Below are 25,707 nucleotides of genomic sequence, written 5' to 3'. Positions count from 1 at the left end.
CGCTGTCACGTAGAAAAATAAAGAGGGCTCTTCTACAGGTCAAAGTGGGCTGAAGGTTAAACATTCACTTGAAGGTGTAGAAATCTACTTGGCACCGAATATGTACTAAATTTGCGTATCGATCAAAAGGTTTTTAAACAACGAAAGCCACCGAGTACTCCCTTTAAAAGCCGAAGGCATATCGCTTCCCGTGTTCTGGGGCTACACTTGGGAAATATAACTTGGAAGTCTAACTTATTGAAAAGGAAAATACAACTTAATTCATAACTTTAAAAAGCATCAAAACATTACACAGAAAAGCAGAAATATTAATACAAATAGAGTATATTAGGACCGCCACGAACATGGAAGCAACATACTTGCTAGTAAATACCCCGGATTAAAAACATTGAGGGACACTTCGCTCGGTGGTGGGTAGTATTTAATTTACCAGTGATATTGTAAAATCCAAATAACTGGAGCTTCAAGTAAAGTGCAATGAATACAGTCACAAAGAAGATAAACAGGGTGCATTTATAAATGAAAATAGTGGCATAGAAATATTAAAATATTCAAATTCACGGATTTATGTGTACTTCAAACACTTCGATTTTCCTTCATTACCCCAAGATTATTGAAAGGTTTTGCATGTAGGTTATTAAGGTAAACGCATTAGCGAGTATATACATATTATATATATTTATGTTATGCCAAGCTATTACTTCATGTTTGCTTCCGAAAACTAAAAATAACCATCTTTCCTAGCCAGATAAGGAAATTGGAATTAGTAAGGCATACTTAACAGAAGATTTCCAAGTATTTTCAAAAGCAATTTTAGTTATCATTAATATTTAACGAAAGCTCATCTGCTGTTGTTGACACATCTGTCACGCCCATCACCAGTCATATCTCTCTTTGCCATTATAATTTGCCATGGAAAGCAGCAATAATGTATACTCTTTCTGCCTTCAGGTTGAATACAGCAGTGAACATATTGATATGGTTGACATTTTACAAACCAATGACCAAGTCAAACTAGATATGGAGGTGCAGAGAGAAAACGGACACAGCAGTGCAGACGAGGAAGACTTGAATGAATGTGAAATGGGCGTCCTAAAACTACAAAAGGGTTGTTATGATTATATCAAAGCAAGGAAAAAAACCATGAAGTACCTGATCTATGCACTGTTGGTTGCTGCTTACTTTGGATATTTTGGATATGCTATATATTATCGTTTCGGAGATGAGGGTTCACACAGACTTCTTGGATTCACTATTTTCGCTGTCGTTCTCATTACTGGGAAAATCGTCCTCAATGCATATAAGGAGAAAGTGGACACCTTTCTTGATAGCGTAGGAAGTTTACTGAAATCTAACCGGGTAATGAAGGTTAGAACGTTTACAAGATGGTAAGTGATGGATATAATTTATTCAGTGTCATATTAAAAACAAAACAGGTTTTCATGAAAAGTGTGTCTTGTTTGATATAAAATGAATATTTCATATTGGTATGTATGCTTGAACATTTTAGTACAACATGTAGGAAGCATCTATAGGTAAAAAAGGAGTATAATTTGATCTGCTAAAGAGTTCCAAATTGTGGGTAAGTTCCAGGAAATCTAGATATATGTTTTTAATCCCAAGCAATCATGCTCTGCTCTTGTGTTAAGTATTCTACTTTTTCACTTTCTCCTTTTTTTGTGCAATAATTGAATATGGGTCTATGTATCATGATTAACGTGGGTACATTTTGTCAATTAAAGGTGCAAAAAAGGTATGGATTGGTTCTGCGGATGTTAATAATTGCATAAAATGCTCTAAGGGCATGTGAGAATAACATTCGGCTGCAGGTTTACTTTGCGGGTCACTTTGATGCAAATTTCAATTGGCAATCGCAGCTACCATGACACAATAAACCACGAAGATTTGGCAGAAAAAGACGATTTGAGTTTCAGGAACAAATTTTACACACCAAACATGGAGAGGGTACTTTTTATTACCAGTTCGTGAACAAGGAACTCTGTGAAGGAAAGGTGTCTGCTATGTTTAACGGCATAATGTTCATTTCGTTTTATAGTCGATGATTTGTGAAGCCGCAATCCAAGAATCAGAACTAGGTGGTCTTTAACACCACTTCTTTCTATAGGGTTGTAAGTGACATTCCAGACAATCGATAAAACATCATCACTTTGTATTCTGGGGTCACGTCTTAGGATGCACAGCCATTGCGTCGATGGAACGACGAGTAACAAGCTTTAACAAAGCGAGATAACACGTCAACGTACTTGAGAGTGTGTCGATGAAATCGTTCAATGACACTGACTTTCATTCAAGGATTTTCAGTGGTGAAACAAATGAATATGTCTTATTTTAATTTTTATTTACAAAGATTGGTTCAGTATATCTGTGCCTTTGACCTCTTACCGCATCAAAAAGTGACGACAACATTATTTCGAAAATTTATTATAAATCTAGTACTAACTCTGGACTTTCTTTTAGAGGTCAAAGGAACTACCCAAGCTAATATTGAAAACACGGTGGTGATACAATATTTCTTCGTGATCTCAGTTACGACATAATCGAGGCTAATATACCATCAAATAGCCATAACTTGTCGCAAACATTTCTAACAAATACCTACTATGCAATGCCTGTCTATAACAGCGATAACAGAGCTAACGATAAAGATAACATAGAGATAACATATAGCTGTCACGTCTACGTGCACGACTGTTAAACTTGTGACATATACGAAATATTGTTTCAATAATTGTATAACATTTCTCCTCTGGTTGTGTGGAAAATGACATAATCTATAATATTAAAAACTAAAATACTGATTAACTTTCGAATATGTACTGTAATACAATTCTGAGTAAAAACAGAAAATTGGGTGCAGGGATGAAAGAGAAGTTGTTGAAGTTGCGTAAAAGAAAATCGCCAAAATTAGTCAGCTAATTGGACGAATAGTAACATAAAGTAGGCAGAAGTGAACATTGGTATAAATTGGTTAAAAGGAAGTGTGACTCTTGAACTGGATTGATATATCAGAACCTTAGACGCACGATGCCGAAGTTCTGCCATGTCCTCAACAGTATTGATGAAATGTCCAGGCGCTTGCATTTCACTAATTTCAGGGCCTCGAAAAGAAGCTTACATTTAGGCTTGTTTAGATCCACCGTAGCCTATGTCCTTGGTATGTGTTTGGGCTGTATACAGTTTCCGACCGGCAATATAAGTTGAAAATGTATCATTTATATCCCTTGCTTCGTGTGACTGACAAATAATGTTTCTCTCTGTGTGATCTGTTAATGTATATCAAGTCAAGGTCTAAGCCGGGAGTGCTAGATTTCAGGCGGTGTGAATGGATAGTGCAAAAATGCAGGAGTTGGATTGCAGAGGTGTGTGTTTGGATATTAATCAAAGTGTGGTAGTTGGAGTTAGAAGCATGCGTCTGAATAGTAGATAAAAAGTTGTAACTTTACATTTTCATTGTCCCAGAGTGACCCATCTAGCCGTACAAAGGTTAAATTACCCTTGTCTTAGAGTGCCGATTTGCCCATAAACTTCTAGATATCTGGGTTCCTGATCAGTTCTAATGTTCAGTTCCACACGTCACCAGAGTTGGCTACCAAAGTAAACCTATAGCACTTTCAACACAGGATTTCCCTTTGTCCTCTGAGTGGCCCACAATGTAAACCTACTTTCCAATTTTAATTCCCATATGTCCCCAGAGTGGCCCATACAACTACTTATGTATCATGAAATTGTCTAAAATGCGTAGGATTTTTAGCGAATTGTACAGATTGTTCTATTAGCCTCTATTTTTCCTCGTCGAAAACGAGCATTGTTCAGTGGCTTATTAAAAGTAAAATCTGGTGGAGATAGAGAAAGAAAGACAAGAAAAATCAATGATTTCCATTCGGAGTTTAGAATTTCTCTTTAGAATGTTTCGTTGAGTGATCGAGCAGGTAGAGGATTCGTTTGAAGGGATTTTAGCGCGTTCGGTTGGATATAATTATGGAAATCTCTATCGATGTTCATATACAGGTTTCTGAAAGTGGGAGTATTTATATTTTTGGTCGTCTACATTGTCGTGGATATAGCCATAGAACAGCCAAGAAGTTTAATCTCGGTGGCTGGACTATTGCTCTACATCGTGATCTTCTATGTTACATCTGTCAATCCCGCGAAGGTAAAAACCTCTCTCTCACTTTCGCTAATGCTATTCCACTTTCCTTTTCTTTTTTTCTTCTTTTTTCTTTCTTTTTTTTACACGTACAACAGTAAGGAATACATATTTTGATACGTAAATATATTTCACATTGGGTCTGATATAAACTGCGATGATGGACCCAGAAGGATGTGGGTTCGATTCCCACCTTCGGATCACATCAGACTGTGGTGTGACCGTTGATAAAACACTTTACTATTCTTTCCTTAGCACGATCTGATATGTCAAGTCTTGTTAAATTGTACGATACCGAAATGCCCAAACCGTTAAAACAGCAAGTAAAGGGTGGGAAAAAGGGGCGAGTCTTGCATAAAATATTCCTTTAACTACTTGAGTTTGAAATCCCTCAATCGCCAAGCTTCAACTATCTTCCACCGCGTGTCAATCGATCGTTGTTTAATCGAACTTCCACTGGTCCACTGTACATTTTCAAGCCAGTCTACTTGAGAAGAGAATCATTACATTGCTGTGCCTCGGATACCAAGCTTGTTGCTATTATGTGATGTGGTGGAACAATGATCGGGTACCATTTTAAATTTTGATTTTATAACATGTAAACTATTTAACTCGTATAACACAATGATACGACACAATATTGGCTGTAATTTAGTCGTATCGCCAGTCACTTCAACTTCTGAGCTCTCTTACGTGAAAGACTGAAATGTATATAAGGAAAATCCCAGAAACATTTGGCCAACAATCGAAGCTCTATACATGTTACATTCTTAAAGTCAGATAGTTTGCACAAATAAAACAACTCACTTGGTGACAAAATTTACAAAATACTGAACCAGATTCCCAACTTCGCAATACTATAGCATATAAAGAATATTCCACGACCCTAAGCGGTATCAGAAAAGATATTAAAACTCGGAAAACTATTTCCAGGTGGTAAATACCAAGGTTGTATTCACTGTACATGCATATACAGTACCAGCAGAAGTAATTAATATGAATGAAACATTTATCAGGAAACTAATGTGCCCCAACCGTACTATCAGGGACGGTTTTGCAGGGAAAACTCCAGGTTGAAGGGTGGCAGTGAATACACTAGCGTCATTTCAATCATAGCAACTTATAATTCCCTCAAAGAATTCGAAAAGACAATTCCATTTTAAAAATGTTTTCATTGGTGCCCCAATAATCAGACATTATCAACTTCATATTTTTCTAGAATATCTGTATTTTAAACACGACTTAAGATTTTAAAAATATTCGAAAGAGCAACTAATCCCAAAAGGAGCAACTAATGCTAAAAGAGCAATTAATCTAAAAAAGAAGCTACACTTGTATTTAAGATCTACTAGAAAATAAATATTTCTGCAACTTTTGTTTATGCAGTCAATTTATTAAAATTGTTAGACTGTAAATATTGAAAATTCAAGGTTTATAACTGTGATAGTTTTAATTATTAATCTTAAAACATACAGTTGGCGGCGGATATATTTAAAAAAAAAATAAAAACATTCACAAATTAGATGTTCTAATAACTAAGTAGTATTGATAAAACTAATTAATAATGGACTCTTAATATGTTTATAGTCTCATTATTAGAAGGTAGAAATTTAGCATGTTAGAAATTTCTGATAACACTAATAGAAATCGTGACACATTATATTATAAAATTTCATGATAATACAGCAGTGTGTGTGTGTGTGTGTGTGTGTGTGTGTGTGTGCGAGAGAGAGAGATGATTATGATTTAAATAAAGGAATATGCTAGATACAGAAAATAATATTTATGTAGATATTGTAAGTAATCATCTACAAACATAAAAAAGTTAAGGAAAACCATCTGGTTACCTTGATAAACTCTTTAACAATATTTAAACACTTGACAAATTATATCTCAAAGTACAGGCCAACCAAGAAATAACAGTCCGGTCGTTGCATACAAATGTACGATATAAATATGACCCTTAATTGCCGAATATAACCATTACATTCGAAACATTAACGAAATGCAACTTTAGACGCCTCTCCAGTTACACAATGAAGACTGAATTACATGTATATATACCTCTTCACAGTTACATAATGATGACTGAACTACATGTTTGAGGTGCTGCTCCACAGTTACATAATAGTGACGGAATTACATGTGTAGATACCTCTGCACAGCTGCACAATGATGACTGAATTACATGACTTAGATACCTCTCCAAAGTTAAATATTGATGACTGAATTACATGTTGTAGATACCTCTTCAAGGTTACATAATGATGACTGAGCTACATGTTTGAGGTGCCGCTCCACAGTTACATAATTGTGACGGAATTACATGTTGTAGATACCTCTTCACAGTTACATAATGATGACTGAACTACATATTTGAGGTGCTGCTCCACAGTCATATAATTGTGACGGAATTACACGTGTAGATACCTTTGCACAGTTGCACAATGATGACTGAATTATACGCCTTAGATACCTCTCCACAGTTATATATTGATGACCGATACATATTTGTAAAACCTAGGTATGATACGTCGAAAGTGATTCTGTACTATACAATTAGATGATATTTTTTATTGTAGGTACCTCTCTACAGTTACCTAATAATGACTCAAATACATGTTGTAGATGCCTCTCCACAGTCACCTAATGATGACTGAGTTACATTGTTCGTAAAATCTCGGTATTCTAAAATCAGATGAGATTTCTTACTGGTTTGGTTAATGGTTCATTGCTATCTATGTATTCGTTGGTACATTCAGTTCTATAGCGTTAATTCATTAAACATATTTCGCAGATCAATTGGCATCCGGTGTTTTGGGGCATAGCTCTCCAATACATATTTGCCCTACTCATCCTGAGGACCAACTGGGGATATCACATTTTCCAGTGGTTAGGGGACCGCGTGACGGAGTTTCTGGAATACACAATGGCAGGCGTTATCTTCGTTTTTGGAGATTTATGGTTTCAGCATTTCGTCGCTTTTAAGGTAAGGCAATCTATAGGCAGCATATTATGCTGCGAGGAGCCCAGGAGGACCGGTGAAGTGGCTGGGTTGCCGGCTGGCTCGGCCCTAGGATGTGCAGGGCTCAAGGCAGTATGCGGACCCAACGCAGCAAGCGATGAGCGGGGCCACCAGCAAAAAAAAAAAAAAAAAAAAAACATTCATTACGGAGTTGATTACTTGAAAGCGCGGGACCAAAGGCGGTTGCCTCGTTCGCTTGGCCCTAGGGCCTTGCCTGGCTTCTGGTTAGATTTCTGCCAATATGAGCTCTGGTTCATTGCAATGACGTGCCTCTTGGTAGGACAATTTACATCTATTTCCCCTGAGAACAAAATAGTTTTCCAGTTGTTGATGTACCTTTAAAGTCGAATTCATTAATAGATCAACCAATCGTACTATGCCGAAAAAGGCACTAGGGTAATAGCTTCTGATCATTTAGTGTCCTCCATTATAGTACATTAGTTTAATGGATATATATATATATATATATATATATATATATATATATATATATATATATATATATATATATATATATATATATATATATATATATATATATATTGAGAGAGAGAGAGAGAGAGAGAGAGAGAGAGAGAGAGATAAAACGGTTGGAAGTATCGATGAATAGATATATACAGGTATATATAAATACAACCGAATGCTACGAGGAGGAACATGTATATATTTTGTATTATTATTTACATTACTTATATAGGGGAATTGTAACATAAATATACAATCGATACCTCTAGTTTGATCAGGAATATACCTTGATTTCAAATCAAAGATTTAGACAAATAGTGAGAAAAGAAAACTAAAGCCTTTGAAGTTGATCAATAATTTACTTATGTACTTCGCGTGTGAATAACCTTTTTTGAGACTGTTATGAAATTGTTGACTCCACTTTGACAAGGTCAACGTAGATACAAGGAAAGAATACTGACACGGTGACTAATGGTGAATTATAACAATTGATCGTCTCCTTAGGTGCTGTCTATTGTGGTGTTCTTCGCAAGCTTTGTAAATATCATGTATTTCCTGGGCGTGATACAGTTTGTGGTCCGACATATTGGTATATTCCTGTCTTTCTGCATGGATACATCACCGGCTGAGTCCGTAAACGCTGCTGGGAATATATTTGTCGGCATGGTAAGTAGAGGTGTTATGCCATTATGATTTGTTCCCTTTTAATATGCAATCGTATCAACAACAATAACAACAGCAGCAACAACAAAACAAAGTATTAAATAATTTCAGCATCCGATTTCACGCTCGCATATTTACTTAGTCTTAACTTGAATTGTAAATTTTTGTGATGCAACTTTAAGCCAAAGGTTATACGTTTCATAAGCTATGTTTCACCAATGTCAAAGTGCGCTTCGCCGTATGCAACAGTAAAAAATAAATACATGACTATGTAGCACATCCAACTATTACATACCCTTTAACAAATAAGTAAACACCATCCTTTACTATCCATTCAGTGTTGGTAATGTTACCATTTCAGTTTAGTAGCTTATTCCATAGGCCAACAATCTATAGGTATATCTGTAATAATTGTGTTTCTTACATATCGTTCATATTTGTTGTATCTTTGTATAGTCCAGTGCATTAATATTCGGTGCGGATACATCAGCACTATCTTACTTATGTAAATATAAAACCAGCACACGTTATGTCAAATTTTCTGAAAATAGTTTCTTTTAAATGAAATGACATGAATGTTTAGTGTAAGTGACCTTTATGAAAACCGGCCGAATCACACCCATTTATTTTGTCATCGTACGCATACGCCTAGGGGCTGATCTCAATATGCGTTTTCATTCATGTTTAGACTCTATTGGTATTTCTGTTAAATGCAAGTAACGTTCTTCACAGCTTGGCAAACCTCCAGAAAATATAAGAGAAAATTATTATTTATTTTCTTAGGAACTACAATACGATACGATAACAGCTTGCTTTCTCAGTCAAGTTATCCCTATATGACAAATTGTGACGCATATTGTCCGTTAAGCCGTATATACATCAACCCACAAGAATTCACGAAAAAATGTGTCCTCAAATTACAAAGAAACCTGTCGATTCTGGCGGAGTTTCTACAGATTTAACGCTAATGTCAATGTGAAATGGAGAAGAGAAAGAGTGCGTGATGGTCTTAGTTCACCTGTATAAATCTTTATTAAATTCCTTGGTTACGGTATTAGGTTAAAGTGCCAATGAACTCACGAGGACCAATATTAACTTTGACATAGCTTTACCTCCAACATGTTTAACTCTAGTCAAAATTCATAGAATCTAAGTGATTCATTTATTGTGATGTGATGTGATTTGGATTTTTAACGTAGCTTTAACAATTTTTCAGTCATATCGCTACGATGTCTGCAATGTGGAAGTTTATAGTGATGTCTAGCACTGGGGCAACACGCCGCAGACATGTAGCATGATGTCCCACCCAGTCACATTATCCTGACACCAGGCCGACCAGTCCTAACACTAACCTCTTAATGCTGAGCGCCAAGCGAGGCAGCTGTTAGTACCATTTTTGTAAGTCTTTGGTATGACTCGGCCGGAGATCGAACCCACGACCTCCCGCATCCGAGGCGGACGCTCTAACCACTAGGCCACCGGAGCGGTGATTCATTTATTGTTTCGAATACTAAACAATGACGTAATACAAAAGCAAATTACATAGCACAAATAGACAACTATACAATTACCTTTACAATATAAACACCAATCTTCATTCCTGCACATAAACACCACCAAAACTAATATAACAATAAACCTGTCTTTAAATGTCAAATAAATGAAATAGTGGGCAATATTTCATACATGTCACAAGCCTGATAACTAATGATATACAAAACTACCTTAGAGTAAAATCAGAAAAAAGATCCTAAACAAAGTTTAAAGTTTAAATCTCTCTCTCTCTCTCTCTCTCTCTCTCTCGGCCTTCAAGTAGTTATAATGTTAAGCGTGGTATTTTATTTCGGAACAAAATTGATGCATTTGTTTCAAGTTGAGCTGCTTTTGGAGAGGGGGCACTTTGTAACCAATATAGTTGGAAACGAACCATGATTTGTGCAGCAGATTCAATCACCAATGACCCACTTAGTGGAAGTTTTTCCAGTGATTTTGGGATGCATTTTGGACTGACAGTCGCTTGAATGAAAATTGATTTTGGTACGGCGTACTATATATAGATATATATCCTCGATAAACTCATTATCTTGCCACTATTTTTTAACACGAATAACTCTTATTATCATTATTATTATTATTATTATTATTATTATTATTATTATTATTATTTCATTAATTAATTAATTCTTGCAGGCTGAAGCCCCTTTGATGATTCGCCCATTTCTAGAAGATATGACAAAATCTGAATTACATGCCGTCATGACGGGTGGATTTGCAACAGTTGCTGGCAATGTATTGGGGGTCTACATAGGTTTTGGGGTAAGCGTCCTTAAGGAACTGATCTGATCATTACTGTTAGTAAAGCATTGAAATATTTTGCATCATTGTATTTTATCTTGACCTTGCAATATAAATTATTCTATATCAAGTATTCATTGGAAGACAGAACAGCTTATGAGTATGACGTGCATTTATTAGTTTCAAATTGATTTCTTCTTTCCAGTTTAGACATTCTTTAAAAGCCGAAATCAGTTGCTCTATATTCTATCCCAGAAGTATGGCTGTTAATACATCGTGACGCGATATTCTATCCCAGAAGTGTGGCTGTTAATACATCGTGACGCGATATTCTATCCCAGAAGTGTGGCTGTTAATACATCGTGACGCGATATTCTATCCCAGAAGTGTGGCTGTTAATACATCGTGACGCGATATTCTATCCCAGAAGTGTGGCTGTTAATACATCGTGACGCGATATTCTATCCCAGAGGTGTGGCTGTTAATACATCGTGACGCGATATTCTATCCCAGAGGTGTGGCTGTTAATACATCGTGACGCGATATTCTATCCCAGAAGTGTGGCTGTTAATACATCGTGACGCGATATTCTATCCCAGAGGTGTGGCTGTTAATACATCGTGACGCGATATTCTATCCCAGAAGTGTGGCTGTTAATACGTCGTGACGCGATACCTCTTTCGATCTAACATGTAACTTTTGGGCCTCTTTGCTATAGATTTTGTAACCTATCTTTTATTTACCTTTTCTCTCCACGATATCAGAATCATTAATTATTTGCATTGGTACATAGTCTCGTACGTCTATAAATAAACTTGGGTTCAACCTCGAATATATGGTAAAAAGATGGTAGTCTAGATAATCTCCAAGTAATTATCGCGGGCTAGGTCACTGGGAATGACGCGGATTGGGGCCGGGGTCGGGAAGGCAGTGGGAACATAGGGGCGAATTAATGTACGAACACGGGCTACATCATTGGGAGTTGGGGGAGACCGGCCGGGGTAAGCAAGTGGGAATAGACGGGTTGATAAATCAACTATATCTGCTAGACCGATCGCTACTCGAACGTGGCGTATGGTACTTACCCCACTGTATGCCTGCCGCTAGAAAGTATCTAGTTTCATTTGATCATGTGAGTCGATGATATAACAATGAAAGACACTTTTGAACTTGCTTGTGTTTAATTTTCAATTCAAATGTTGCATACATTAATTCTTAAAGTAATGACTAATACATGCATGTGCATTTTTAAGGGACTACGAAATGGTCATGTAATACATTGCTTACCGACAATTTAAGGTCATTACGGGTACATTCAAATACCCTTGAATAGAATAAGGACATTATAATATTTTTTTTCTTGCTGCTTCATATTTAATGTTTGTGTGTGCTTTTGCGGTATTTTATATTTTATTCGGTCAATGTTACTCATTGTGACCTTACGATGATGTGACGTTCAGGTCGGTTTACATTTACCTGGTGCGCTGATCGCTTGATATGTGTAATGGGTTTCTTTCTCACATACAGGTGCCAGCCAACCACCTAATTTCGGCATCGGTGATGTCTGCTCCGGCTGCATTAGCCATCAGCAAGCTGGCTTATCCAGAGACTGAACAAGTCAGAGCATTATCAAGGGATTTCTCTCGCATGGGGAAGTCGTAAGCTCATTGTGTATTGTATTTCATGGCAACGAAGACCAAAGAATTTGGCCATGAACATATACAACTTGTAAATATAAATAAATTCCATGATGTATGTGATCTTAAGACTATTTGTCTGCTGGTCTATTCTTTTCTTGTTTGCTTGTTAACATGGTCAGTTGTTAGCCGAATTATTTGTGTTTTGCCAAATTCGCTGGGTTATATTACTTTACCTCAGCCTACAAGCTTTGCATAAAACTGTAGAACAATTGTTTGGGTAACTTGGGTTACTTAACAATTTGTACACATATACAAGAATAACAAGTACGTGCCAAGGATAACAGAACCTATATATATATATATATATATATATATATATATATATATATATATATATATATATATATATATAATTTTGTATTTATTTTATTTATTTCTTGATTTATTTCTTAGACAAGAGCGTAATTTGATCGAGGCAGCCTCAGCCGGCGCCACTGCCAGCATCAAACTAGTGAGTGCCATTGCTGTAAACCTCATTGCTTTTCTGTCGCTTTTGGAGTTTGTAAACGCCACACTGGTTTGGTTTGGGGACAGAGTCGGTGTGCATGGATTATCCTTTCAGGCAAGTAAACATTGCCAATCATGGATTTGGTTCCAGAATAAGCATTTATTTCGCTTTAGACCTATTGATAATTGGTACATGCATAATAAGCAAAACAATAAGCAATGAAGGACGAAAATATCCAAATAGAAGACATGATCTAATGCATTCAAAATTTATAATAAACAGGTATAGTCATAACATCTTTATCTACAAATGAGAGAATATAGCAAACAATGTAGAGAGATATTGTATGTTTTAGATTTTTGGTATTAATATAGTTTGAAGCCTTCCATTTACTATGGTGTTATCATTTTTGTCTTGCTGAGAACTTCGGCTAGTTGCTGTGGTCGGTTTTTAAGGTGAGCCCAAAGGGAATAGCAGGTATTTGTTTCAGTAATATTTACAAAGTGCAAATTTCACATGTCATCAAGATACCAATTAAAGATAATTTAGGGGACATCCCTAGTAATTTTTGTGAAGTAAAAATGTTACAGCTTTAGAATTTGTAGCAGAGGTAGGTCAGCTCCTTTTATACTTCATGATTGTATCCTAGAATCACACGCAAATGTGTTTCGAGCAAGATTACACAAAACTGTGGTGAGCCATTTCCGAGTGTACGTGAGCAATTGAATTTTTATTATATGCCATATGTGCAGTAGGTAGGCCAATCCACTGGCAAAATGAACAACACACGCAGGCAAATAGATATTCAGATTTTTCTGTCTGTAGATCCACCACCTGTTTCTGGTAGCTAACGCTCCGTTTCCGTATCTGTGAGCGGAATTACCGATGTTTTTCATTTTCGTTAAAATAGTCTCAATCTCGGCGATGCTAACTATTAGTCCACGATAGACTCGAGTAGAGTCTATTAATCGTGCTAAACAGCAAGAAGTTCTAAATAGATACGTATTCGCCTATGCAACCGTAACGAAATAATTTTACAAGTACCGCCAGCGCCACCGGTTAGGATCAATATAGCCCTGACATTGGTGTTCCTGTAATAGTTGCTGTTGTTGCAGTTCTCTTCACACTCGGACCAACGGTTATTGCCACAGCGATTCGACAAAGTGCATGGTGACAACACATACGCACATTGATTTCTTGAGCAACGCGCTGTTCATGGTTACTTAACCTTGCAGTTTTTACTAGGCTTCATTTATATTTCACGTTGGTAATAACCAGGGTCCAATATAGTTTTTATGTTAATAATGTAATGTTGTATCATAAATGCTGGACAGGCCCATATTCATCAAAAGCAACACACAAACACACATACTTCTAAGCGTTTACTCTTTTGTACTGGTACAACTGTCATACAGTCATAGAAAATATTTACTTGTGATCTATTTAAATTTCCGGCAACGTATGTTTTGGAGCCTAGCACCACGTTTATATAAAATCATGCTGATTACACCATGAATAATGCCTATACGTGCGTTCTCTTCGTCGCTCAAGAACAGACAAGTGCGTCCTTGTTGAATAACAGTCGAGATCTTCTTTTTCTTAGTTGAGCTGATATTGGTAGAACATTTCTTTGAAAAAGTGACCGGGTGGATCCAGCTGTGAATTACACGTTCTCGTAGTTTAAACAATAACCGAGCGCTTTTTGCTTGGTGGTGCAGTCAGCGATTGGGCACGTTTATACGGTTTTCCTTGGTCAGCGAAGAGGTTACCACAGGCATCCACATCGTTAAGGTTGATAACGCATCATTGGCAAGAGGACCACCTACATCACGCCAATTTGCAGCTTTGGTGTTGTTCTTCCGAAATGATATAACTGTGTGTTTGTCTCCAACAATAACTTTACGGACAAATATGCAAAAGTCAAATATATGCCTGGGAAGAATCGTGCACGAAATCCACAATCAGTCTCTATGCTGTTCTAGTCGATTCTGGTGAAATTCATGATTAATATTGTTGTTGGCGGTAATTAATGCGGGGGTTGTATCTTAATTGGTTCATCCAATCATGAGCAGTGATCACTGTATCTGGCGAGTTCTAAAATCGTTGTGACAATGTCAACGTTGGTGATAATTACTTTGAGTTCCTTTTAATCGATATAATCAGGTCAGCTGTTGAACAACGTTAGGATTCTGTTGTTGAAGAATCCCATTCGAGCATAATCATAGTAAACATCTTTGTCGTTTTGTATAATTTCCCGACATGTCCAAGAAAGCCATCATTGGGAAGGAAAAACTTAACCGTGTCCTACACTTGTTCTATTTTTCTGCTGATCATGGGCATTAGCTAGGTACGAATAATACTAAAAATATCTTTTTCTTTGATCCATCCGTACAGGCGCGCCAATATCAAACGCGGTATCGAATATAGCTTTTATTTGGGCAGTGGTGAAACAATGTATTATTTGTTTTATCTAATATCGTTTAGAAGCCCCGATTTCCAAGTTCGTTTCGCAAAAGTTGAATCAGTTATACCTTGTTGGGCGGCTTCATTGAGGATCTTATCAATGGAGGATGAGATTCTTGGCGTTGATGATAGTGTAATTGCCTTTGCTACAGCCTTTAGCTGTCGCGTCACTAATCGCTGTAGTACATCTCGAACTGATTGAACCACTTTCCGCAGCAACGTGTTTGATTCCATTTGTTAGTTACTCGCATTACAATTTGTTTATCTATTAGTGCACCGGGAGAAGATAAGGTTGCTGGCACGTTTTGAGCGTGTGTAAACAATCCGCAGACAACATCGCCAAGGCCAGTTATGTAATATGCTGTATAAACGGGTATTTAACAACACGCACTGGTATCACAAGTCCACTTACAATTGTAATTATATGTAAGTATTATTTGATCGTTAATGAGGAGTTGTATTGTCATCTTTGCCCATGGAGATCTACTATGTGCTCGTCTTGGTCCATACGAGTAAAACGAATTATGTGTCGACCGACCATTATGACATGGAAGACACAAAGGCGACGTGGGAATAAACGATATCTAATCACATTGTTTCAAAGCTGGGCAATACACAATCAGTATGTAACCTTAGCAGGCTACGTTTTTAAAGCTCCATTTTCATAACAGCTACTGATGTCATCACAGGTCAAACTGAGTTGAATGCTGAGATAATCATGAACACGACTGCACGATATGGTATATCATTCATACAAAATTTTTGTTATCGAGAATGTCTTGGGGAAAACCAAGAATTGTTTTTATTTACGAACGTGTGATATCAGCCGTATATGTTGCAGATTCGATTCGAAATGACAAAAGTGAGTAGGGACTCATGCTTATGCATACAGTTTGTAGAGTCTCTGCCAGTCATCATTGTGATTCTCTGTCGAATCTCTTCTTTTATCGATTCCAGTCGTACACGCGATCCGGATGTTTAGTATTTGTATAGGTGGCGCCACAGTCTGATGAAGAGACAAAGAGGTTATTTGCATCATGACCACCAAATGGACCACCAAATGGCTGCGATCGGATATTAGGCTAACTGGAATAAACGCGCAATTAATGCGATCTTGAGTGTGTAACCTTCCCAACGGTGATTGTTATAGACAATGTGACATTAAATTCTTGTTTTGTTGATAACATCGTATTCATAGAGGTAAAGCTGTATTTGCAATGACAAGCTGCATACCAGCATTTATTTCATGTCAATCGAGAAGTGTGTGTCGTGTGATGTGATTTGGATTTTTAACGTAGCTTTAACATTTTTTGAGTCATATCGCTACGATGTCTGCAATGTGGCAGTTTATAGTGATGTCTAGCGCTGGGGCATCATGCCGCAGACATGTAGCATGATGTGCCACCCAGTCACATTAACCTGACACCTGACAGACCAGTCCTAACACTAACCTCTTGATGCTAAGCGTCAAGCGAGGCAGGTGTTAGTACCATTTTTTAAGTCTTTGGTATGACTCGGCCGGGGATCGAACCCACGATCTGCCGCATCCGAGGCGGACGCTCTAACCACTAGGCCACTGGAGCGGACTAAAATTTAATGAGAAGTGTTTCAGTAGGAAATGCGTCATAAATATTCATCGGAGTCGTAATACACATTAACAATATTTCAATACATCCATTCATCAACGCGCTAAAAGTTCCAGAGTCCATGGTGCTTTTTGGTAGGAAACCGCTAACAAATCGATGAGGCCTCATTGATAATATATATATATATATATATATATATATATATATATATATATATATATAAAGTATTTTATTCGCAGGCACAGCGAACATTTTGTTTGTACCAGGTAATTGCTTTAAAGATCCACCTCGGCCATATGTCGGTCAGTGATCCGTAGTGTTTCCATTCGTGGGGTAATTTATGAGGGAATATACCTGAAATTGAAAGATCCACCGAGGACTTTGTTCAATATAATGTTGACGTGGTGTTTTCATCGTTTAATGCACAGGCGATAGTGGTTTTGAAAGCTTTCTCAAATGTCTCTCTGACGTGTTCATCAATGACACCGGTGTCTTTTTAGAATCACACCAGCGGTTTCTCCAATTTCACCATCTTCTTTGACTTTCTTAGTCGTCTCCGCCAAGGGTTTGAAAGCTTTGACATTTGCCCTAGTGGGTTCGTAATAACCTTGGTGCGTGTAGCTATGTTACAAATTTGACACTGTTCTTCTTCTGGTCCAGTTAGTGATGACACCTATTCCACGCTGCCTCTTGTGGCTTTGTTAATATCCATAACACGTCCCACGGTTTCATGTGATGCTTTGATCTGTAGTGGAAATGTTCATTCAAAGTCATCTGTGACATCTTTCCGTGCAGTGTATGGCAACTGTAACATTAACATTGCACTGGTTATGACATTACGAACCAGTTTCCGGTATTTCACGAGCAGCCGTGAGGCGTCGCATTCCATAACCTGCTATGACATCACTCACGGTAAGCGCCGGTATTGACATTTTCTATATTTATCGTGATTGTTAAATTGCTATGTCCAAACCTCTCGATACATCCAGTGTCCACCAGCCAAGTCAACAGCGAGAAAACTATACTGCCATTGGGGGACATCCGCAAACCTATTACGAAATTCATGCCACAAAACATCAGAGGCACACACGGTCCAATGAATGTTTGCAAGACAAAGCGCATCAATACTATGACATATCTTCAAAATGTTACAGTTGTGTCGGATAATATTAGGTACATGTGCATATCGTTATGTCCAATGTATGTTTTTTCTGTCTTGGAAAACTATTCTATTATTAAATTGGAGTTTAAGCATGACATCGGCGCACATAACAAGATTATTAACACTTGACTCTAGATCATCAATGGTAGGAGCGTCATCGATGGACGATTTACTTCTTGTTGATGTTTGAAGCGCTGAAATCATATCAAAGGAACATCATAACACTGTTGTTCATCTGCCGACGGCGCAATCACATACTGGCGATCACATGTTAACCATTTAATAATTAGATTTAACAAGTTTAGTTTTATGATCTAGCAGGACCAATGAGTATTGCGCGAACTATGCTTGGAAGCATGTAATCTTGCTTGAGTAGACTGTGGTTCGCTTGTGCGGGAAAGTTAATAATGGTAAAAGTAGAGCTTTTCAAAAAAATATTTCTTCAAATCATGCTCCGAGTTTTTCGTTTTTCCGTGATACCATGACAGTTGTTGAATAATACATGTATAGTACAATACAATCATTCCTTCACATTGTACGAGATGTCACATAAAAACTCAAGCACGAAATAACAGAGCAGAAATCCAAAATATATTATAATCATCGCGGTTATGCGAAAGGTAAAGCGGCCGCATAATAATTTGCAAGAGCAGCAAAGGCCACCCGCGGAGCTGCTCGAACAGTGGATGATCCAACAAGAGTTATCGCAAATTTACCTACTTAAAGCAAGAACAATATTGCATGGATGATTTTGGTGTGAAAACATCTAACTAGGTTCAACAGGCTGATCTTTTATTTCTTTCACATGATTAGATACATGTACGACAAGGTCTTCTTTGACAAGGACGTCTGCACACATGCTAGTACGTGTTAGTTATTGCTGATATTACAAATAAGTGGAGCTTGACATCTAAGGATTCAGGAAGAGATACAAGTGCACACAAGCGGATCGTTAATATGACCACGATTATTGCACTTCGGTTCACATGAAGACTTTCCCGGATCTATTTCTGTGCTCTTAACATTATGTTTGCGGTTCGTATTGCACATGTTAATTTCCATCGTGACCAAGCCATTGCGGAACGATTTAATCGTACATTCACTGAACGATTATTCGGACATCAATAATTGTTAATTAAATGTGAAGCGAGGTCCCTCGAACAGGTAACACGACTTCCATCAGTAGCACTAAATAAAGAAATCGCATGCATGATTAGATCAAAACCTGATGATGCGATTTGTTAAAAGACCGTCATCGTTACTTATAAAACGATTTTATAACCGCCACCATTGGAATCACTCGGAAACAATTTTGTTTGATAGTTCTATTCGCCAGGAAGATTAGAAAGTTGGCAAGGTCGCGCTAATGACCCAGTATGGTCCATTCATGTACTTATCATTTTAAAACGAATTGATTTTTAAGGACAGACACATCGTTATAATTTAAAGTAGAATTTTTCTTTCAAACTTCTTGTGCAAATAGTAAATTGTCTACTTGATAATAATAAAGTCAACCAGTCAAGCAGTCAGTCATACATACATACAAACAAACATACATACATACATACATGCATACGCACGCACGCACGCACGCATACACACACACAAACATACCTACCTACCTACCTACCTACATACATAGTAATGCATGCATGCATGCACGCACGCACGCGAGCGCACGCACACATACATACGCACGCACACACACACACCTACCTACCTACCTACATAAATACATAATAATGCGCACACACACACATACATACATACATACATACATACATACATACATACATACATTACATACATACATACATACATACATACATACATACATACATACATACATACATACATACATACATATATACAAGAAATCTTGTCGAGGGCGATAACATAGATTGCCAGCCCTGAGTAAATAGATCCTTAAGAGTCAAGAAACTAATAGATGTTTTATTTATTTATTCATCCTTGATATTGGTCTTATTGGTCTAAATATGTCGGCAATGGATTAAAGTTGAATAACGTCAAACAATTAATGAAACGGTTTTAACCTGAATTGAACTTCAGAGTTTCTTAATAATAAAACACATCATGCTCTAGCGAAAAAAAGAACGTAAAGATACAAGGACGAGAACGACGACGAAAATGATGAAGATGATGTTGACTCTGAATGTTAATAAGTGACTGTGCTATCTTTGCAGCTCATCTGCTCCTACATCTTATACCCAGTTGCATTATTCATGGGCACCGCACCTGAAGATTGCCGAAAAGTGGCCGAGCTTATCGGCATCAAAACTTTCACCAACGAGTTTATAGCCTATGGGGAACTGAAGGACCTTATAAATAACAGACATAAGTTGGAAAACTATACAGGAATTTTCAATGGGACAGGTCCATGGTCATGGCAAGGAGATAACATCGTGCTGATCATCACAAATGAGATACTTACAGGAGGTGTCATTTCGGTGAGTTAAGGCAATATCTGACATATCTAAGATAAAATAGATAAAATCCTATAATAACCTATTCTGTGATAAAGCATTTTATTATATCGTTACTATTCAGAGATTTCAGATAAGCATTGCAGTATAAACAAATCAGAGTTTCTGTCAATAAAACCAGCTCGCTATATCTCAGATAATACTTTCTACTGATCTGATAACAAATTCTTTTTTTAAGAACTATTTGTATTCCTCCACCGTATATTAAAGAGAATACAGTGTACAGCACATCGACTTTTAGATAACGCAGGGAGTAAAAATTGAAGTCCCCCATTAGCAAAATTATATCACATTGAAAGGTGGCAAACGATTGTATTGTATATTCCACCGACCTCCTTTATTTTAAAAATTTTTGTGCAATGTCACTATTCAGTTTGCTTATCTTGGCGGACATTTGTTTGTAATGCTTTGCATAGTGGGGATTTGTTTTCATTTGAAACAGATAAGTAGAGCACACTGAAACACTCCGATATCAAGTAATTTTGCTGTATAGTCAGTATTAAACGTTATCTATTGTCAAATTATATCCACTGGAATTCAATAAAGGGTAACCTCAAATTAGATAATGCTCTTTCTACATGATGCACAAATGATAAAATAAAACTGCATAGAGTAAACCAAAAATAATTATAAATCAACGCTGCAAAATATGAGAGAACATTGAAAAGCATATACATTTTTTAAATATGTTAGCTTTGTAATATGCTTCTGAACATGAAACAATATTGTTGGGTCTAAGTCAGGTTGTCATTATCCTGTATATAATGATTAGACGCAATCACTGTGTTAAACATATCGAATTTCTGAGGTCATGCCATTATGCTAAATAACTTTTTACAGTGATGAAGAAATGTGTTTTTATTGCCATTTTAAGAGCAAAACATTTTTAAAGCTAAACTTGATCCTGATCGGGACGAAGAGATCTGTAACTGCGAAGGAGACTTCTGTGCCTTATGTCTTTGGAACAATGAACAGTACTTAATATTGAATGTACCATACCACTTGTAATGCATTTAAAGAAGTAAAAACTTCCCAAATTCATCCATTAGTTTCTGTGACTTTTTGTAAAGCTTTTGAAAGAGTTTGGATTGGATGCCTACTGTTTACATTAAAACAAATCTGGTGTATCTTGAAAGCTACTAATTTGGTTTCAAGATTACTTATCTTGCAGAAAACAAGGAGCAGTATCCAAAAAAAGCTCTTTATCAAATTATAACATTTTAATGCGTGTGTTCCATAGGGAGGATCTATCTAACGGCAACTATTAAGTTTGATTTATAATAGTGGTATGCATTGGTTAGTTCCATTACGATCTTGTTTTAATTGGATTTCCGAAACATGTTTCTCAACAATCATTGTAAATGGATTTCCAAAGCATGCGTCTATGCGAACATTGAATAATACAATTTAATTGGAAGGGCATATCGCAAATAAATAAAAACTAAACTTTTAAATAGGTACAAAATATTGTATAAATAAGCAGCTGAAAAACTGATTACCTCCCTTTCATTCCCGTGCCTTCCATAAAAAATTTCAGGCTTGTAAAAAAAAACAAAAAACGTTTCGTTGTTTTGACGCTCATTTGTCTGAAGTCCCGGTTCTTAAGTAAAAACATCTTCCTGTGACGTCATAACTAGAACACGTGTTCACAATATTTAACACTGACCTATATGGTTGGATAAATGTGCAGAAAATCCTATTATTAACAGTTGTGAAATAAAACAAAGATACAGACAGTGAAAATAACATTAGTTAACTAAGTCTGTTTTTTCTCCCTGGTATCTAATTGAAAATTATGAATTTTATTTGAACTGCTTTGCCAAACATTTCATGTCCTAATTAACTGAATCATAATAAGTAATTTATAAGACATATACAATTTTCTTAAAGCCTTTCTGTTGTGACTTTATTTTGCGTCTGGATATTTGCGCTTTGAGGGAAATAACGTATGAACACTCTCGGTAAATTCGGAGCTTCTCAATTAGTACATTGAAATCGCCGATATTGTGCATACTCACATTGTCTATTTATGTTTTACAAATAGTTTGTTACAAGCAAATCATTTTCGGTTAATGCTATCTATCAGTATCATTTGCAATTTTTTTTTGCATTAGAAAAGAGTAGTCTCCCTTCAAAATATAACTCTGATTCAACCAAAGACATAGCAGTGCTAAATTAAGATTCAGTCTATGAATGTGGTATGTTTATGTATATGGTAGTTTTTTTCTATATCATAATGATGTTGCTCCGTCATGTATATTTTGTCCGAGTGTCATGCAAGACAGTGTACTGGATATAAGTAGAATCATGAGAAGTGCGTTGAAAACACGTGACGTAACACACAAACTGTATTCACATAACATCACCTGCTTGTAGTTAGAACATATCATTGACATTTTATAATCATAGTTTTCTTGCTGAATGCAGTTTATTGCGGAAAAATGAAGGTGCTTAGGTGTGAACAAACTAATGACTCTAGGATACTATTTCTATGCCTTTTAGACGCTCAGCTAGCATTGTGTGGAATGATCTTCACTGCAGTCAAAGAAATACGTCTATTTCATGCTATATAAAGGAATTTCATGACGATTACAAAGTAGAAATGTCTCCAAAATTGAAAATGTATCAATACAATTATACTCATTTTAGGCGAGGTCTGAAGTCATAGCCACTTATGCGCTTTGTGGATTTTCCAACTTTGGCTCAATAGGGATTGCACTTGGAGTTATGGGGGCTTTGGCCCCTAAAAGAAAGCATGATCTTTCTAAAATGGTAATGAGGGCCATGATTGCGGGAAATGTCGCCTGCTTCCTGACGGCGTCCATTGCAAGTAAGGAGTTTCTCTATGATCATTTAACTGAAACGTTTCTATACTTCTCTGTTCTACCCTTTTCAAATGCAGTATTGTCGTGTTTATTGGTAAACATCTTACAATATAGGCATGGGATATTGTGTAGAAGTTCAACATTCCTTAAAAGATTTTTAACAGTAATTCATGCTTTGCTTTATAATTTTTAGTAATGAAGAAAAGCAATGGACACTATCATCACGGAAACAGAAGTAGCATATAATGTACAAGTCGGTATTGTACTTACTTTAAAAAGTAAAATGCTATCTTTGATTATGACTGTACCATACATTGGTCCTTGAATATATCAACATTATTTTGTTTGTTTAATGGAACTCATAGATGACCGCTAGTATCTTTGAACTTGGTGTCATCCATAATGCGCTATACAAATTTAATAACTTCTGATGGAATCTGCATAATGAATATAAATTTCGATTTAAGTTATTTATCAAATACTTATTTTACGTTTTCAATTTCAGTTAATAATTTTAGTTCATTAGCTTGTGTGCAAATAATTAGGTTAGAAATCGATTTATTGCAACGGATGTTATTTCATTTTCATCTGGCATAACTTTTTCAGATGCTAAGAGATAATCCACGTAATAATTTTACCAATGTGATTGAATCTCCAAGTTAACTTCCACTATCCAACCATTATTACTGCAGTAGGGAATTAGAAACATAGAGTTTTCTGTTCATCGTTTTCCCATTTACCCAATCACATGAATTATGGGAGTTTAGTAACTTAATGAATGATATTTAGTTTTGTTTCATCATACTCAGTTTCTTGCTTGGTGTTTGCCGAGTAAAGATCAGATGGAAGATTCACAGCATGGTGTACCGTGCGTACGGTGCAACAATATTGAGAGGTCATCCTCTGTTCAGAAGGACCTGAGGGTCACCATTATTTTTATCTTACAATCTTCAATTGCATATAATTCGTTATTTTTTGTGTGTGGCATGTATGTGTGGTATCGTGCTACATCCGCCGCTTATTTCACTCACAGATCACCAGAAGCATACTCAGTAAAATGTTCTAATTATATCGATGATATGTTTACATTTCCATCAAAACTAAAACTAAGCTCACTGTAGTAATGTGATACAAAAAGTGTATAGTTTTTTAATAGATTATATTCCTATATTATTTGAACATGGCACATAAGACTATCACCATTATAATTCATAGTCTCCTGTTCTGAGGACTGACCGACAGTCCCAAAATGTTCTGCAAATCATGTGTTATTTTATTGGAATACTTCTCGAGCAAATCTACTGCGAAATGCATTGTCTTTGTATTATTCTGACCCTTTAATCCGAGAAACGTTAAATTGTTCTCTTTTCTAACTTCCTGGGTATGAAAGTTAAAGATTCTAGCGTATTATCATTAATGTGCAATCTCTGTCTCTGCCTGTCACGGAGTCTGTCTGTCCGTCTGTCTGTCTGTCTGTCTCTGTCTGTCTCTCTGTCTGTCTCTGTCTCTGTCTGTCTGTCTGTCTGTCTGTCTGTCTCTCTCTCTCTCTCTCTCTCTCTCTCTCTCTCTATATATATATATATATATATATATATATATATATATATATATATATATATATATATATATATATATATATATAATACATCCTTCATTTGTATTTTAATTGGAAATTTCATTTTGCATTTCAGGTCTTTTGTATAAGGAATTCTAGATTAAAGAACATATGTCCAAAGATTCATCCAAAGATATACAAGTACTAGTGCACTAGAAGAAATTGTGAACCACGCCAACCAGCGATGATATTTCTTCATGGCTTGTGTGTAAATTTTAAATTATATTATCATACAAAGGGAGTCAGTGGTAATTAACTAGTTTTTGAATACATTATATATATTGTTTTGATAAATCACAACTAATGTTTTATTTATATTGGGCATCCACACAGAGAGAGAGAGAGAGAGAGAGAGAGAGAGAGAGAGAGAGTGAGAGTCAGTAAATAAGTTTGTATGTTACATTAATTTAATATTGACCGTTTGTATACAGATCATGTATGTTTATTTTCAAATGACATACATTGGGTTTATTGAGAGAGAGAGAGAGAGAGAGAGAGAGATTCTTTTTCGTTTGTCATGGGTTTGACTGTATCATGATGTTCTGTTTTCTTCAATGAATTTATTCACTGTCTGTTTTAACTGAAAAAGCTAAACATATGTAGCAGTGTTAAAAAAGTATTTGGGTTATATTTGGTCACACCAAATCATGCATGATCATTATTCTTTCATGATCAATAACTAACTAAATTACGTACCAAATACGTATCACAGTACTTTAATTCCTGATGGCTCTTTTAAATCCATGGAATCCACTATTGAAGTATTGAGCTTCTTTGCAAGGATTTCA

General features: G+C 36.3%; 1 protein-coding gene across 1 annotated transcript; it reads left to right on the top strand.

Moving 5' to 3' along the window:
* The first annotated feature begins 912 nt into the window (after positions 1 to 912).
* LOC149771463 (solute carrier family 28 member 3-like) lies at positions 913 to 25,018 on the top strand. The gene is made up of 10 exons (XM_089948422.1): positions 913 to 1,388; positions 4,030 to 4,174; positions 6,966 to 7,157; positions 8,163 to 8,324; positions 10,512 to 10,637; positions 12,144 to 12,274; positions 12,710 to 12,878; positions 20,180 to 20,443; positions 23,129 to 23,309; positions 24,996 to 25,018. Exons 1-10 carry the CDS (start codon positions 913 to 915, stop codon positions 25,016 to 25,018), a joined length of 1,869 nt encoding a protein of 622 aa, XP_089804548.1.
* The last annotated feature ends 689 nt before the right edge of the window (positions 25,019 to 25,707 follow it).

Source organism: Sinohyriopsis cumingii, unplaced genomic scaffold, assembly GCF_028554795.1.
Source record: "Sinohyriopsis cumingii isolate HCF-2022 unplaced genomic scaffold, ASM2855479v2 utg001836l, whole genome shotgun sequence".
NCBI lineage: Eukaryota > Metazoa > Mollusca > Bivalvia > Unionida > Unionidae > Sinohyriopsis > Sinohyriopsis cumingii.
The sequence above is the reverse complement of the archived record's forward strand: the minus strand, read 5'-3'. Positions and strand labels throughout refer to the sequence as shown.

Coding starts and splice junctions, on each gene's coding strand:
- LOC149771463 (XM_089948422.1), top strand. CDS start 913: ATGGAAAGCAGCAATAATGTATACTCTTTCTGCCTTCAGGTTGAATAC. Junction 7,158..8,162: donor AGCATTTCGTCGCTTTTAAG/GTAAGGCAATCT, acceptor TCGTCTCCTTAG/GTGCTGTCTATTGTGGTGTT. Junction 8,325..10,511: donor GGAATATATTTGTCGGCATG/GTAAGTAGAGGT, acceptor TAATTCTTGCAG/GCTGAAGCCCCTTTGATGAT.